Source organism: Henckelia pumila, chromosome 4 (assembly GCF_033568475.1).
Source record: "Henckelia pumila isolate YLH828 chromosome 4, ASM3356847v2, whole genome shotgun sequence".
NCBI lineage: Eukaryota > Viridiplantae > Streptophyta > Magnoliopsida > Lamiales > Gesneriaceae > Henckelia > Henckelia pumila.
The window spans coordinates 74,503,600-74,519,596 of record NC_133123.1 but is presented as its reverse complement, the minus strand read 5'-3'; the positions used below and the strand labels follow the sequence as shown (position 1 = coordinate 74,519,596).

The 15,997-nt window shown below is 36.9% G+C and overlaps 2 protein-coding genes across 2 annotated transcripts; both read right to left on the bottom strand.

The window, feature by feature from the left end:
• Positions 1–1,261: 1,261 nt before the first annotated feature.
• On the bottom strand, positions 1,262–2,479 carry LOC140861247 (uncharacterized). The gene has a single exon (XM_073264241.1). The coding sequence runs from the start codon at positions 2,477–2,479 to the stop codon at positions 1,262–1,264; it is 1,218 nt and encodes a 405-aa protein (XP_073120342.1).
• Positions 2,480–6,403: 3,924 nt separating this feature from the next.
• Positions 6,404–7,916, bottom strand: LOC140864534 (peroxidase N1-like). The gene is made up of 3 exons (XM_073268777.1): positions 7,432–7,916; positions 7,117–7,279; positions 6,404–6,983 (listed from the first exon to the last, which is right to left on the bottom strand). The coding sequence occupies exons 1-3, from the start codon at positions 7,852–7,854 to the stop codon at positions 6,565–6,567; spliced, it is 1,005 nt and encodes a 334-aa protein (XP_073124878.1). The 5' UTR covers positions 7,855–7,916; the 3' UTR covers positions 6,404–6,564.
• Between the last annotated feature and the right edge of the window lie 8,081 nt (positions 7,917–15,997).

Here is a 15,997-nt window from a genome sequence, read left to right as displayed (position 1 = left end):
CAATTCGGCAAAGCTCTTCTCACATTGATCTGACCACACAAACTTCACACCTTTTCGAGTTAAGGAAGTCAGTGGTAGAGCTATCTTAGAAAAGTCTTGAATAAATCTCCTGTAGTAGCCTGCTAAACCCAATAAACTTCGTATTTCTGTAGCATTCTTCGGAGCAACCCAATTCCGAACCGCTTCCACCTTAGACGGATTGACCTCAATCCCTTTAGCTGAAACTATATGACCCAAAAATGAAATCTGTTCCAGCCAAAATTCACACTTACTGAATTTAGCATACAACTACTTTTCTTTCAAAATCTACAACACTGTAGTCAAGTGCTGACGATGTTCCTCCCTACCGCGAGAATAGATCAATATGTAATCTATGAAGACTATGACAAACTGATCCAAGAAAGGTTGAAACACCCTGTTCATCAAATCCATGAACACAGCTGGTGCATTGGTCAACCCAAACGGCATTACCAAGAACTCGTAGTGGCCATAGCGACTCCTGAATGCTGTCTTCTGCACATCTGCATCTTTTACCTTCAGCTGATGGTAACCTGATCGTAGATAGATTTTTGAGAACACCTCTGCCCCTTGCAATTGGTCGAACAAGTCGTCTATTCTGGGCAAGGGATATCTGTTCTTCACTGTAACTCGGTTCAGCTATCTGTAGTCAATGCACAATCTCATTGACCCATCTTTCTTCTTGAAGAACAACACCGGTGCACTCCAAGGCGATACACTCGGTCTGATGAACCCCTTATCTAGCATCTCTTGCAACTGATCCTTTAATTCTTTCATCTCGGTCGGTGCCAATCTGTACGGTGCCTTAGAAGCTGGCTTAGTTTCAGGCAACAATTCTATCCCAAATTCGACTTCCCTGACTGGAGGCAATCCCGCAACATCAACGGGAAAGACTTTCGGAAAATCTTTCACTACCTCCACTTCCCCAAGTTTCGATCGCTGTACCTCCAGATCACCAATTAGACTCGCAAGAAATCTTGTACACCCATTACTCAATAATTTTCAGGTTGTTCCAGCAGAAATCATACCTGGTGCGCTCTTCTTAGACGTAGTACAGAACACCAACGATTTCCCGTTCTGATCTTTCACAGAGACAGTTTTCCATTTGCAATCAATAATAGCCTCATGCTGAGTCAACCAGTCCATCCCAAAAATTGCATCGAAATACACCATTTTCAAAACAATAAAATCTGCACACAAAACTAGACTCTGCATTTGAACCTTGCAATTTCTTATCACACTACTACTTTTCAGTTCTTCTCCTGAGGGTAACGACACAAAATTCCAAAATAGATTCATCCGGCAAGACCCTCAATTTCATCATAAAACTAACAGACATAAAAGAGTGTGTAGCTCCTGTATCTATCAACACGAATGCAGGTAAATCAGCAATACGAATCATACCTGAGACAATTTCAGAATCTGGGTCAACCTGATCATGAGTCATAGCAAACACTCTTCCCTTGATAGGCTCCTTTGACTGCGTGCAGTCTTTGGCAAAATGCCCTGGCCTCTTGCAGAGAAAACAAGTATTGGTCCCAAGCATGCATTGACCGGAGTGTGATTTACCACACTTCTGACAGATAGGTGCATTCACCGGCCTTGGAGCGTTGGCGTTCGGTTGATTCTGTCCTTGAGGTCGCGCCTGATTGGGGTTTTGGCGCTGCTGCTGTTGCGGTCTCCTTTGAGTTGGAGCTTGATACGGCCTCTTCTGACTAGACCCTTGCTGCTCTCTCCCTTGATAACTAATCCTCTTCGCTTGCGATTCTTTGATAATATCATTCCCATATTTTTCTGACAACATAGCCTCATCCACTGCTGCTCGGTACGTTTGTGCCCCACTCAATCTGACATCTTGTTGAATAGTGGCATTCAGTCCCTCTGTGAAATGCTTCAACTCCTCTGCAGCATTGCCCGAAATCATGGGCACAAAGTATCTCCCTCTCTCAAACTTCTTCACAAACTCGGCAATGGACATGCTCCCTTGGCGGAGCTCCAGAAATTCTCTAGCAAGTTTAGTCCTGGTGCTGATAGTGAAATATTTTCCATAGAACACATCTTTGAATCCATTCCAAGTCAACGTAGTCATATCCACAGCAGAACGGGCTCCCTGCCACCAAACCCATGCATCATCATGGAACATAAATATGGCACACCTCACACGGTCTGCATCAGTGAGCTGCATGTAGTCAAAAATAGTCTCCACTGACTGCACCCATTCCTCGGCTACAAGGGGATCAACCCCTCCTTTGAACTCCTGTGGCCCTAGATCCTTAAACAGCTTAAAGATCGGATTAGTAAATAGCGGCTGATTGTTGTTCCGTCCTCCCGCTTGTGCTTGGATTAACTGTTGAATTTGTTCTCCTTGGGCTTTACTCTGCTCTTGCAACAGAGTTGCCAACCCAGCCAAAAACTGGTTGTTCTGATTGTCCTCATTGTTCGGATTCCTACGGTTAGCCATGATCCTGATGTCCATATAGTCCACATGCTTAATTACGTTATTTAAACATAATATCCTACTCAATATGCATACACTATAAATCAAAAACATTATCATGCATCTTAAACAATCCATAACATAAAACTTACAGACATGAAGACGAAGCATAGGGTCGTGGCGAGAATGCATGTGTGGGACAAACCCAGAGCGAACTGCTCTGATACCAAGCTGTAACGTCCCAATTCACAATCAAAACGTTACTCAAACATACATACTTAAATTTGGTAAAAATAAAAATTTTGCGGAAGCATCAACTTCTTTATTAAAAGGAGCATATAAAAATTGCACATAATAAAATAGTATCTAAAAATATTTGCCAAACATGGCCAACAACTAAAGAAAATTAAACTTGTTTGCCACTCATCAAATAAAAAAATGTTTTTAAAACATCTCCCAAGATAAAGCGTTCACACTCATGCATTGCCCGTTGGATCGACCCCGGCCTCTTCTTCATGTCCGGTCACATAATTATCAATATAAGCATCCACATCATCGTTACATGCACCATTCAAGTATAGTGAGTCGAAAGACTCAGCCAGAACAGGCAGAAAAAGAATTTTCTACTTTAAAAGAAAAACATTAACTTAAACTTTCATGCAATAAACATAACTTTGATGTAGCCATAACATAAAAATATTTGAGGTGATGAAGTATGAGTAGTGTGGTAACCATCATAACGAGCCATTCATGGTTTCCTGTTGATCAACAAGCATATGGCATTACGCCCGTAAACTTTCATTCTTTGGATAGCCGCTTCGGCGCTCAGCCCGAAGTGCATATCCCATATAACCATCTCGTGAGCCATGTTTGGATAGCCGCTCCGGAGCTCATCCCGAAGTGCATACCCCATATAATCACCACAAGACGCATAATTCATCAAAATATTTTTCATGTATCAAATCATTCATCTTATCAAATCATATCATATCATTTTCATAAACCTCGTAACATGCTCATAAAATTTCTCGTGATGCTACATGCTTAAATTCCTTCAAAACATTTCATGAGAAATTAGCTTTCATGAGAAAATCACATAATCATGCAATACATAACTTGACCGATCCACGTGAGGCATTTCGTCCGTTTCGGACCTTGAAAACTTTAAACTTCTTCATGGACATTCTTAAAAATAATTAAAATACCAAAATCATGATTTTTAGGACCCAAAAACTCGTAAAATGGGGTGGGAAGTTCGAGTCTGCGCGCGGCCGCGCTACCCCTGAAGCGCGGCCGCGCCGCCCGTTCGCAGAATTGCGGAACTGCGGCGCGGGCGCGCTGCTTCAGCAGCACGGGCGTGCCTCCTGTGCGCACAATTGCGCAGCTCAGGCGCGGGCGCGCCGTCGCGACACCTATCTCCGAAAAACTGATCTTTTCTGCACAATTTCAAAACCCACAATGATTTGGGACATTTTTCCATCAAAAATAACATTCAACCACATCAAAACTTCAAAATAACTTTTCCCAAAACAACAACCATTTCAAAGATTTTGAATCAAGAACCCTTATTCCAACTTTTACCCCAACACTCCGATTTCTTGCCTTCAAAACTCAATAAACTTGAACCGAACACATCAGGAATGCTTCACGTATCTCTGTCCTGAACTATACTGCTTCGAGCCACCTGAACTCGAAGAACTGCTCCCAGAATTCTTAAAATGCTTTTCCTTGGGACGAAAGTAGTCCTTCCTATTGCCTCCATTGTTACCACCCTCAGATCTCGGTGGTTGGTTCTAATAGTGAGACGGTTGTGCTTGAAACTGTCTCTGCTGTTGCTGAGGTGCAAACTGATTCCCCCTCTGCCTCATCAGTTCTGCCTCAACACCCTTAGTCTGATCTATTGCATCCGCAAAGTTATTGGGCCTCCCAATATTCACAAGAGTAAAGATATCAGAATTTAAGCAGTTGTTAAATCGTGCATGAAGTTTCGATCATCGATTCATAGTTGGATTTTAGGTATTACGAAGTAATTAGAGGATTTAAAAAAATAATTATAGAAAATAACAAATCGAATTTAATTATTTTATTATCATGCATTAACTCTCTTCACCCACTAGCATAGTAGCATACATGGTGTGTGTGCGTGTAAAACGTGTCTCTTATGTTAAATTGAAAGACGACGAGACCCAAAAAATCGGTTGGTGCACTTTGTTGTCATATTGGTTGATGATAGCTTCAAATTTGACTAGTCAGTGCCCTAAAATTGACATTGGAAAGGATTTTTGTTTGGAATTATTATTAAAAATAGAACACAAGAATCGATCGTCTATTTAAAATACATTAATTAATTAATATTCTACACATATATATATTGTTTTAAAAATTAAAAATTCTGTGTCAAATAGCATGCATGCATATATTGTTATAGTGTAAAATTTTTAGTTTTGATGATAACGAACTTGTAAATAGTGAAAGGAAAATATGTTTTGTATTTCTTGTATTCGATATTATATTTAATTAAAAGATGATAATCTTTTATTTAAGTAATATTGATATATGATTTGATCATGCTTACTGTTTAATTAAAGATTTGTTTCCATCTTTACAGGACTCTATCTAAAGGAAATAAATCATTCTACTTATTTTAAGCGTAAAGAAGGAGCAGAAGAGTTGAGAGAGCGTACAAAGTAAGATTAGAGAAAAATATCATACGCGTGAAGAGCATAGAAGAAAAAAAAAGAAACTGATTCCAGAAATCTGAGACCAAGCGATTGAATATTGGTAGCATAAACAAAAGTGGGTGAACGAGACTTCTAGCAAGAAGGATTGATTGAAGAGTATCAAGGCTTCTCAAATTGCTTACTCTTTGTCTCGTTCTTTTATTTTGTTTATTTATACTCTTAACGGTTGTTATTCAATCGAGAATTGAATTTAGAGTATTGTTAGAATTGCTCAAGTGTTTGATAATTTTATTTTGATAGGATTACTAGGATTGGTGTTTGTAATTGAATATTATTTTGTCCTAGTAATAATTTTTGTCATGAGGCATCGCACAAGTCTTTGAAATTGTGCACAATAATTTTTGTGTTATTATTTTCGCTGCATAATTATGCTTAATTGATAATAATTTTTTGTAATTTTTATATCTATTTGAATATAATTATTTAATGTGTTTTGAATGATGTTGTACATTGATGTTTCTGACATCGTAGGACAACATTAGGATATTTGACTTTATATGTTTTTGTCAATGACCTGCGAAGATAATTCTAACAAATAGTACTTATAGATCTCGAGCTGGATTTCCCAAACTCTAGTTGGTTTTACTCTACGATCAAAATTCCATTAGCTGGAATGCATGATGATCCCAGCTAGCCTTAGGTATTCTTTGGAAAAGCTTCTAGAAAGCACTTTTCAACTTTTCGTTAACAAGATTTTACAAAATTTCAAATTTTTGTTAACGAAAAAACTGAAAAGTGTTTTTAAGAAGCTCTTCCAAACACTACCTTAATAAAGAAGGTAACTATATATATCCTGCAGATGAGCAATCGATATCCTAGACCAATTAAACATTGAATAAAAAACAACATATATACCAATGATCCACGCTCAGAGCATACTCAAAGTGCATGAAGGATGTAATACGTAGTTAATGGCGCAATCTTGGGTCCACTGATCATAAATAATTCATCATATCTAAAGCAGGATTTATACACAATAACCCGCGTGCAAAGGACCGGACCGGAGAGGCCACGACTCAGGAATTTGTATGCTGATTTGTTCAATGCCGTGATGAGGCTAGGGATATATATAAAGAATATATATATATATATATATGGGATTGTTGGAGCAGTATTGTCTCATCCATTCATGTTATTTACTTTATCTGATATAATAAAACTTATAATATATATTAATATTTATAAATTTTAATTAGAAGACTATATATATATGAATATTATATATTTAATTCCAACTTGAACATTAAAACAGTTACATTACAACATCTCGGTTTGGAGACATATAATTATGACAAACATTTCTAAACGAAAAAAATAAATTGCATGTTACTTTTAGTTTTATACAGTACTTCAAAAGCATCATTAATCTTAATTGATGGCGGAGCAAACTCTACGAATTTCACCGTCGGTGCCTGTCATAACTTCGATGTTCCCCATCTTCACCATGGCTCTGCCAAACTCCACGTTAAATGACAATCCAGCCAGCCCTCTGATTCCCAGATAACTTTGCACGACTGGTCGGGTCGAATCGTCGCTCCACAGTTGCTGATCAGTTTCAAGAACTCCTCTGCCGTCCCTCAGGTTCGCGAAAAACGAGCTGTCGAACCGGTTTTCGCTGCCGTTGTCCAGCCCCACCCTCCTCGAGGCGTCACCGTTTTCGGGGCAAAGGGACCGGAGAGTGGGGAGGAATGTAGGATCGATCGTTGGGTCGGGACTGCCGGTGGAATTGAAGTTGTATAGCCTGTTGCGGACGAACCGGCAAGCGGCCGTGCCGATGGTGTGTCCTCCTGATTAATTTCAAGAATTTTACAATATGTTAGTTTAATATTTATAATGTCAATGTAAATAATAACGAATATTTGCTTGCATGCATTTTGAATGTTTATTAATAAATATTGGTATTTTGAATAAATATATTACCGACTAGTGTGACAAGGTCTTGAACGTTGAGTCTTTTGTCATTGAATTTTTGTATCTGCACAGCAATGGAGTCTCTAAAACCAGGCAGATTGGAAGCCTCACTTGCCGCAGAAATCCGGCCGTCTCTCCGCCCTGTCGGCACGGCCCAGCTCGCCCCACCAGCCTATATATTTCATATGTGCATGGCATGTATCACACATCAAAATAATCAAACAGGAATATGAATATATATTGCATGAATAAAATATATATGTAACTAATCAAGTACTACTAATAATATTGTAAAATGATATTGGATATATATATTAAACTTACGAGCACGACCGAGTCACGAGTAGCCAGAGCAAGAATGTCCGCACATGACACGACGCCTGGACACGCAGCCTCCAGCTGTGTCTTGGCGTCGTCTATGACACTGAATCCTTCCAGCAGACTGTTTTGCGGAGCCGTTCTCTCGGTGTTGGAGCCGGCGATAAGTATGGAGGCGTCGCAGCCTCGAACGAAACAGTCGTGAAAGTGCATTCTAAGCAAGCCCGGTGCTATCGCGGGATTAGCATTAAAATGTGAGCTCACTGTGGATTGAACGATGGATTCGACGCGAGGACACGAGCTCGAGTAGAACCCGACCTGCGTGCCTTGCCCAAATGACAAGCCCACAAATGTGGTCATCATGATCAGCAGTACTAAAAACAACATACGGAAAATGCTACGCGGTACTTGATTCAAGAAAATGGCCATTGTGTGTGTGTGTGTTTTATGGCTTCTTGCGAAAAAATCAAATTTCGGGATGAATTTTTGTATGCTAGTGTTGAAAAGTTGTGGAGAAATGAAATGGGTAGCGAGGGATATTTATAAGTGAGATTATTATAAGTGCATGCACACGAGTACGTAGAATGAGTAAACGAAAATAGTACAAAAAAAGAATTAGTAAGCAAAGGGTGCAGCTTCTTGGAAGTTTGGAACCAACTTTTGAACTAAATTTCAAATCTTATATCCAACACTTTTTTGTCTTAATCCAGTGCTTTATTGCGATTAAGCAATATATATTAAAGCACAGGATTAGTACGTGACCGAATTCGTCTATGAATATTTTCGAGTATTAGTATAGTTGATTGATTTCGATGGAGTGAGCTTAAACATATAATATTAGTCATTAATAAATATTAAGAAGACTTTTTTTCCTTTTGAGCTCGGTAGAGTGAGATTTCGGACTCAAAAACTAATTTTATATTTGAGATTTTGAAATCGGAGGAGTTCAAAGAAATATGAGAATATTAAAATTCTCTTTTTATTAAATTAATTAAAATCGTCAAAGTGACAATAAATGTATATTTGGCAAGTTGGTTGTATAAATAAGCTTCCCATTACGCGCTTCTACCAATTGTATTATATGGTCACTGAATATTCAGAGACACAGTTGTCCGCACACCATGTTGGAAGGAAAACGAAAGGTCGAAATGAAAGGTCAAATTATCTTTGAATTAAACCAGGTCTAATTTATTATTTTTTATTAAAAAATTGATACAACTCAAAATATTATAGTTACAGTATATATGTCAATATTTTTGAATATAGAATTAATACAAACAAAATTTTTAAAAATTATCGATTAAAACAATCGTTCATTATTTTGTTACATTTCTATTTTTTGGAAAAAAAAATATTTCACTACTCTTATGTTTTTCACATTTTATTTCATACTATGTTAATTTTTATTGTAATTTTAAAATCAAAATTTTAATTTAATCACAATATCTTATGAAAGTTTGACTTTGATATATTTGTATAGTAAACATTCTTCTAAACAAAAAACATAAAATAACTGACGATAAATTGATTTTAATACTTAGTGTAAATTTATATGAAATAATTAGAGTTTAATAATATCTTTATATTATTGTAATTATGCTCTTAATCATTAAAGTATGTACTATATGTTTTCCAAAAAATATTCTAAAATAATAAAATATATTCTTATTTTTTATATTAATGTTTTAATATTCGTAAATTTAAATCATATCCCAAACACACTAACATAATTTTTGTAAATCAAAATTTACAAAGTTTTGTCTATGTTGTCTCATCCGGGTATTGTCCAAATGAGGATCTAACGGTCCATTTTATCTCAAATGCAAAAAACAAGAGTCGTTGGATATTGCAACACATGTACAGTGTCCATATGATAGCACTGACCCATGTAAAACATGTCTTTTATGTTAAATTTAAGATAAGACCCAAAAAATCGGTTGGTGCGCTTAGTAATCATTTTTTATGATAGCTATATGACAAGTCAGTGCCCTAAAATTGTCATTTAGAAAGGATTTTTGCTTTGTCATTATCTTACTATATTATATATTATTATAATAGAGAATATTTAATTAACCAACTTTAATTGGTGAATTTTGAGATTAAATTACGATTATAACTTAACTTAATTTCCAACAAAATCAAAATTATTAGAAAAATTATTCATTTTATATAGTCAACTCGTTTTTTAGCCATTAGATTTTATCTTATTTACCAAAATGACACTCACTATCTTTATTTGTATTTTAAAATTTTTATATTAGATAGTTATCACTCTTAAAACTTGAGTTCTAAAAATAACATGAAAATTAATTAATATAAAAAAATTTATGTATATGAATGCATCGCGTGCAAGAACCGCTAGTTATTATTAAAATAGAACACAAGAATCGATAATCTATATATATTTAACATACATTTATTAAATATGCTATACACACACATTTTATCATATAATATATATATATATATATATATATATATATATGAGTTTCGATCACATGGGCAACTACCATGGGTAGAACGTCTGCGTTCCTTCGGTCCGAAGTGGTGCGTATCCTCGGCCATGTGTGCAGCAAAGTGGTGCGACTGTCCGAGATAGCCTTCCAACGTCTATAAATAGACCTCTCCCCATTCATTCCAACTCGCTCATTTCTGATTCTCTCTTCATTCTCTTGTATACTCATACTTCTAAGTTTTGATTCTGAGTTTCTTAAACACTTTGAAGTGTTCGTAGTACTTCGATTTTGTAGTGCTACTAATCGAAGTTCATAGATAGCGTTCTATCTTGGGAGATACTTTGATAAACCCGTAAGCACTTAGGCGGGCAAATTTGTCTTAAAGATAGAGATTCAAACTCTCGGCTCGCTAAATTCTGTTGTTTCTGCGTGCATATTGATCAAGGTTGCTGACCGCTTAAATCGGTGTGAATAAATTCTACTGGCAAGCGTACCAGGTCAAGTAATAGTAAAGTGAATAAAATCAGATATCTTACCCATAGGGACTGTATAATTATAAATACCAGAATATGATTATTTCTACTTAATCTAAACTAATTAAAAAGGGTGATGAAAATTCAAGTTTTAAACTTAAAACTTAAATTGCAATTAAAGTTCAACTTCAACTCAATGAAAACGCAGCAAAGGTTTTTGGATTAAATTCAATATTGGGAAAAAGCTCGATCAAGAACTCACGTAGGTACCAGACAATTCATGTAACAAGCAGTCGATTTAAGACTCAAAATTAATCTTAATTCACGGAAATTCTCCTAAATTATTCAAAGGACTATTACTAACACAATCAAACCTATTCAAATATTGACGGATTAATCTTTCGTAATTCTAATCAAATTTGAATGCATGACGAACTGTGAAAATTCAGTTTACACCCAAATCGCATAATGAAACCGAATTCTATTTCTAGTCAGTTTTACAATATGTTGATTATCAAAGTGATCGAAATCAAAACCTCCTCTGTCGAATTGGAATCAATTAGCATGCAATCAAATAACTGGCCAAGAAATTCGCTAGACAAATATAAATTCGATAATCAATAAAATAAAATCAAGTCTGAAAATTCTCGAATAAACAATCAAGTTTTCTACATAAATTGTCTGGCCCAATCACGTAGCCTTGATCGAAGAAAAATTACTACTCACTAATAAACATAATTAATAAAACAAAGTATAAAACCATAAACTAGCTAGAAAATACGAGAATAAAAAAAAAACTGAAAGAATGTTCAAGAGCCACTGTCAGTCTCGTGTCCAAAAGTCCCCACAAAAAATAATAATACTTCTATTTATATGTTCCGAAATCCCTAAATTCCTTGCATAACAAGAATTCCGCGGACACTCAAAATCCCGAACTCGCGCCCGCGCTTGAAAGGATTCTTGCGCGCGCGCAATTCTTCAAAACAGACTCCTTGGCCTCCTCTCGCGCGCACGTGAGATAAGAACTCGCTCGCGCGCGTCCTGTAAACAATGTTGCTGGAATTTCCTTGTGCGCTCGCGCGAGATATTGGTTCGCTCGTGCGCGTCCTGAATCTCACGTTGCTAGAACTTTCTATGGCGCACGCACGGGATGGAAACTCGCCCATGCGCGAGTCTTTATCTCAGTTTTCTTCTAAAAGCTCCATTAACCTACAAAAATCAACCAGGAGAGTAGAATACACACACAATAAATAAAATACAAATAGAACACATAATGTAAAATAAATGCATGCAAAATAACCATAAAAATGACACAAAATAATGTATACATAATACACTTATCAACACCCTCATACTTGAACCTTGCTTGATGTGGGGACCTCAGGTCGCTAATCAATTCTTGGGGCAATAATGATTAATGAATAATTAAACAAACAATAAAGAAATCTTAAAACCAAGAGCTAAATTTTTTTTAAAAAAAAATCAGCACCTCTCTTGATCGGGTAAACTCACCCGATCGAGAGAGCTTAAAACCATCAGCTCTCAGGTTTCAAGTTTTCCAGGCCGCGCTCGATCCCACGAACTCATCCGATCGAGCGGGATTCAGAATCAATTTCTCTGTTTGATAAAATCACATGATGTTCTCGATCCTATGAGTTCATGCGATCGAGTGTGCGTGCCCTGTTCAAAAATCTGCAGATTTCTTTTGCTGTCCAACTTTGAACCTTCAATCCAAATCATTCAAAAACCAACTCAATTCATGGTTTATAAAATCTGAAACATGCATATGGACATATATGAAGTCTCAAGTATATAAGAATGCATTTATTACATCAAACGGGTTGTTTAGAAAGCGATAAATACACAACTACATCAAGTTGCATAAATGTACTATAAATCCACATTGTTCTATGATGTTTCTAGACAACACAACTAAAACCCGAGTCCTCACGTGCTAAAATCTCTCTCAAGCTGTCAATGTTGTCTTTGACTAGCTCCTGCCCCACCTGTTATCTTGCACACATACAAAACAAGACAACAACCGGATAAACTCCGGTGAGAATATAATTCCTAGTATAAAAAACATATACATGCGTTAAAATATAAACATGTCAACTCTAAACATTTCAAAACAAGGATAGAGTAATATAACGCATATATAAATCAAGACTTCAAATCATACTTCAAATCAAAAGATTTATATAGCGCGCTATCAAGAATTGATTCATCTCAAATCATTGCCATCAAGATTCGTATCCGATCTTGACATGTAAATCCATCTATCGTCGTCTTATCAGACTTGAAAATAAGGTCCATATGACCTTGGCATTAGAATCAATTCATATCTCATACCATATCAAAATCAAAATCAAAGATCCACAACTGTGATGGATCGACAATAACATCATTTCTAACTCAAGAACAAGTAAATAAACAAGTATGTGATTTGTTCGGAATAACTCAAGAAGCGTCATTATCGAGTATCTAAATCCCTGACTGTCGATGTCATCTTATACCTTTCGTTTCGTTGAGTCATATTTGCTTCAAATCTGAGCAACCTACATCAAAATATCAATCCAGTCTGCTCATGTTTCTCATTCAATCTTCAAGATATAAACAATTTCAACTTTGATTTGTTCGATCTCGTTTCCAAAAATTAAAGTCTCGAGTCCAAATCGCTTCATTATAAATCTGAAATATAGCATATCAAGCTATTTATATCAGCTACAAACTCACATAAAAATCTGCTCAAACACATCTCAAACTTCAAAGCAAAACTAGTTGCAAACTTTGCTCAATTCTTGGCCGATTCGAAATATAACTTCTTGAACTCGAAACATTCAAATACAATTTGATATGCAGTGTAAACATGCTGCATATATCAGCAAGCAACTCATATCTAACTCAGCTCAAGCACTATAAACTCAAACATGATCAAAATCTTGAACCGACGGCATAACGATATAAATTCGTTAACCGAAACAATATCGAATTCATAACCAACATCATATATATCTCATATCCAACATATATCATCAAAATCTCATCATCAAAGTGCAAGGTGTGAGACCTCGGTTCTAAACAACTAATCTCGGATTAGACAACAATTAAGTAAACAAGATCCAAGAGTAAAAGCAAGATTTTTTTTTTTTTTAAAGGGGTGTGCGCCCGGGCGGCTAAAAACTGCAGCCCGGGCGCCTCCAAAAACAGCAACCTGCTGTTTGGCTCGAAGGGGTGTGCGCCCGGGCGGCTAAAAACTGTAGCCCGGGCGCCCCCTGCTGCAGAATAAGGAAACAGCAGAAAAACAAGGAGGCTCGACTCCAACACTTTCAAAACGAAATCATGCATTACAACGCAACTCAAAACGTTAATACCCATGCATAATCCAATACAGAGTAGTTCTAAAGTTATACAATCTCAAACTAATAGAACATGCTTCAATCTAGCTTATTCAATGCAATACAATACAAGTTCGAATACGATCTAAGTTTGATTACATATTCGACTTCTAAAACAACAAGGCCTCACTCTATCAACTCACCACCTATCCATGCGATCTCTAACTCGGTCCTGCCCCATCTGTTGCCAAGTACACATACAAACAAAGACAACAGCCGGATAATCCGGTGAGAATAATATTCCCAATAAAAGAGACAACCATGCAATATCAATTAAGTATCTCAAAACAAAATACATCAACTTCCAGCTATTCACATATCAACCATGCAATTCCAAGAGAATTTAAAATGAAATGCATGTCTTTAAATCTGGGATTATCAAGTCGGATAATCAAAAGAGTTGCTGCTTTTGCTTTGGGATCCCAAGGACGAGATCACGTAAACAACTCACCGACTCTCCCGATCGAGGTGTTGCTACGTATCTCCATCCTCTAGACTTTGGTGCAACTATAAGGAGTATGCTAGCACTAGGTGAAATGGCTACACCCAGGCCACTCACAATATAATCCCCAAAACGTCTATCATCAAAAGGGCCGTCCTGCCCGCTGCTCAAATCAAGGATTCTGGCTCAAGATTAATGCAATGCAAACATAACTCAATCAACTATATTCAATCAAAAGCAAATAAAATGCAAGTATGTGATTCTTCGGAACACTCGAATCAAGTCGGATTCGAGTCACACGTTCCATTTCAATCTAAGTCATCTTATACCTCTTTCAAACGTCGATGCTCCAAACCTGGAAACAACAACAATACAAGAATTCCAAATCAAAATTCCATTCCAAACAAAGTTCAACGATGAATATAATTCAAGTCAACTTCCGAGGATGAGATCAACTCGATATCAAACCTCGATCAACTCTTCAACGATTCGAAAGCTGTTAATTCTGAACTCCGCTATCTTCAATCAATCTGTACGGATACAAACACAGTCCAATAACAATCCATCCAAACCAAAATAATCCCAAAAACTCAACAAAACTTCCAAAATTCTTAAAATTCAAACGGGCGGCATAACGGCTAGAAATTCACCTAACCCAAAAATGCAAACATCTAAATATCAACCCAACAACCCATAACAACAATAATTCATCCAATCCAATCCAATCCAATTCCAACAAATCCAAAAATCCCATTTTAGAATTAAAGCCTAATAATTAATAACAAATCCGAACGACGCTTTATTTCAAAACCGACAGAGAATAAACGATCAGAACTCTGCCAAGATCAACATACTCCAAATTCAATCGATTCTAACAACATCCAAAAAATAGAACGAATCTGATCGGAGAAATACTTACGATAAAACGAAGCTCTCTCAGCCGTGATCGCTAATCTGCCTTCAGAAATAATTTCCAACGGACGGATCGAGCTCGGGGAGAAATCTAAAAGCTTGGAGAACTTGGGAATCGCTTCAATGGAGGGAGACGACTTGGAGGGGAAGGGAATGAGTGAAGAAAAGTCAATCTCATGCTTAAATATCTAACAAATCCCAAATTTGCATTTAGTCCCTGAAAATTCTGAAATTTGCAAAAAGGACCCTGATCAAAATTAAGTCGGCTCTTGAACTCTGGAATCTCCGATTATCTCAAATAAAGTCAATTAATATAAAATCGGGGCGTTACAATTCTCCCCCTCTAAGAAAAGATTTCGTCCTCGAAATCAACACGATTCCAACACGAACTGTGTCTCTCAACTTACTCCTTCAAGTCCGTCAATCAAAAGTCGACTCATTCTCGTCAGAAAAATCTTCCTCTGCTTAGTCACAATTCGATTCATCTCTGGTTCCAAAACAGGTGACACAGAAAATCACCTCCAAACAACAGGGATCTTCTTCTCTTCTTGTACAACTCTTGAGAAGTGCATTCAAGAATTCGCCAAAAAGCTGTCGTTGTACAAAGTCTCCACAAGAATCCGGAGTTCTGCCAACTAGTGCTAAGTCGAGCACTTCAACTCATGGCATAACGTCAAAAGTTCAACTCGTCTGCTCTGGCTGTCCGTTGTTCTGAGGATATCAATTGAACTCAGATGAACTGGAATAACAAAACCTCTTCGGAGACTAATCCAGAAGAAAAGGTATATCAAAAATCTCTGTCTGAAATGACCAATCCGGCAGTCAAAACAATCTGACAAAATTCTGACAGAATATCCATCATCTGATCATGTCTGAGAACCAATCCGTAGG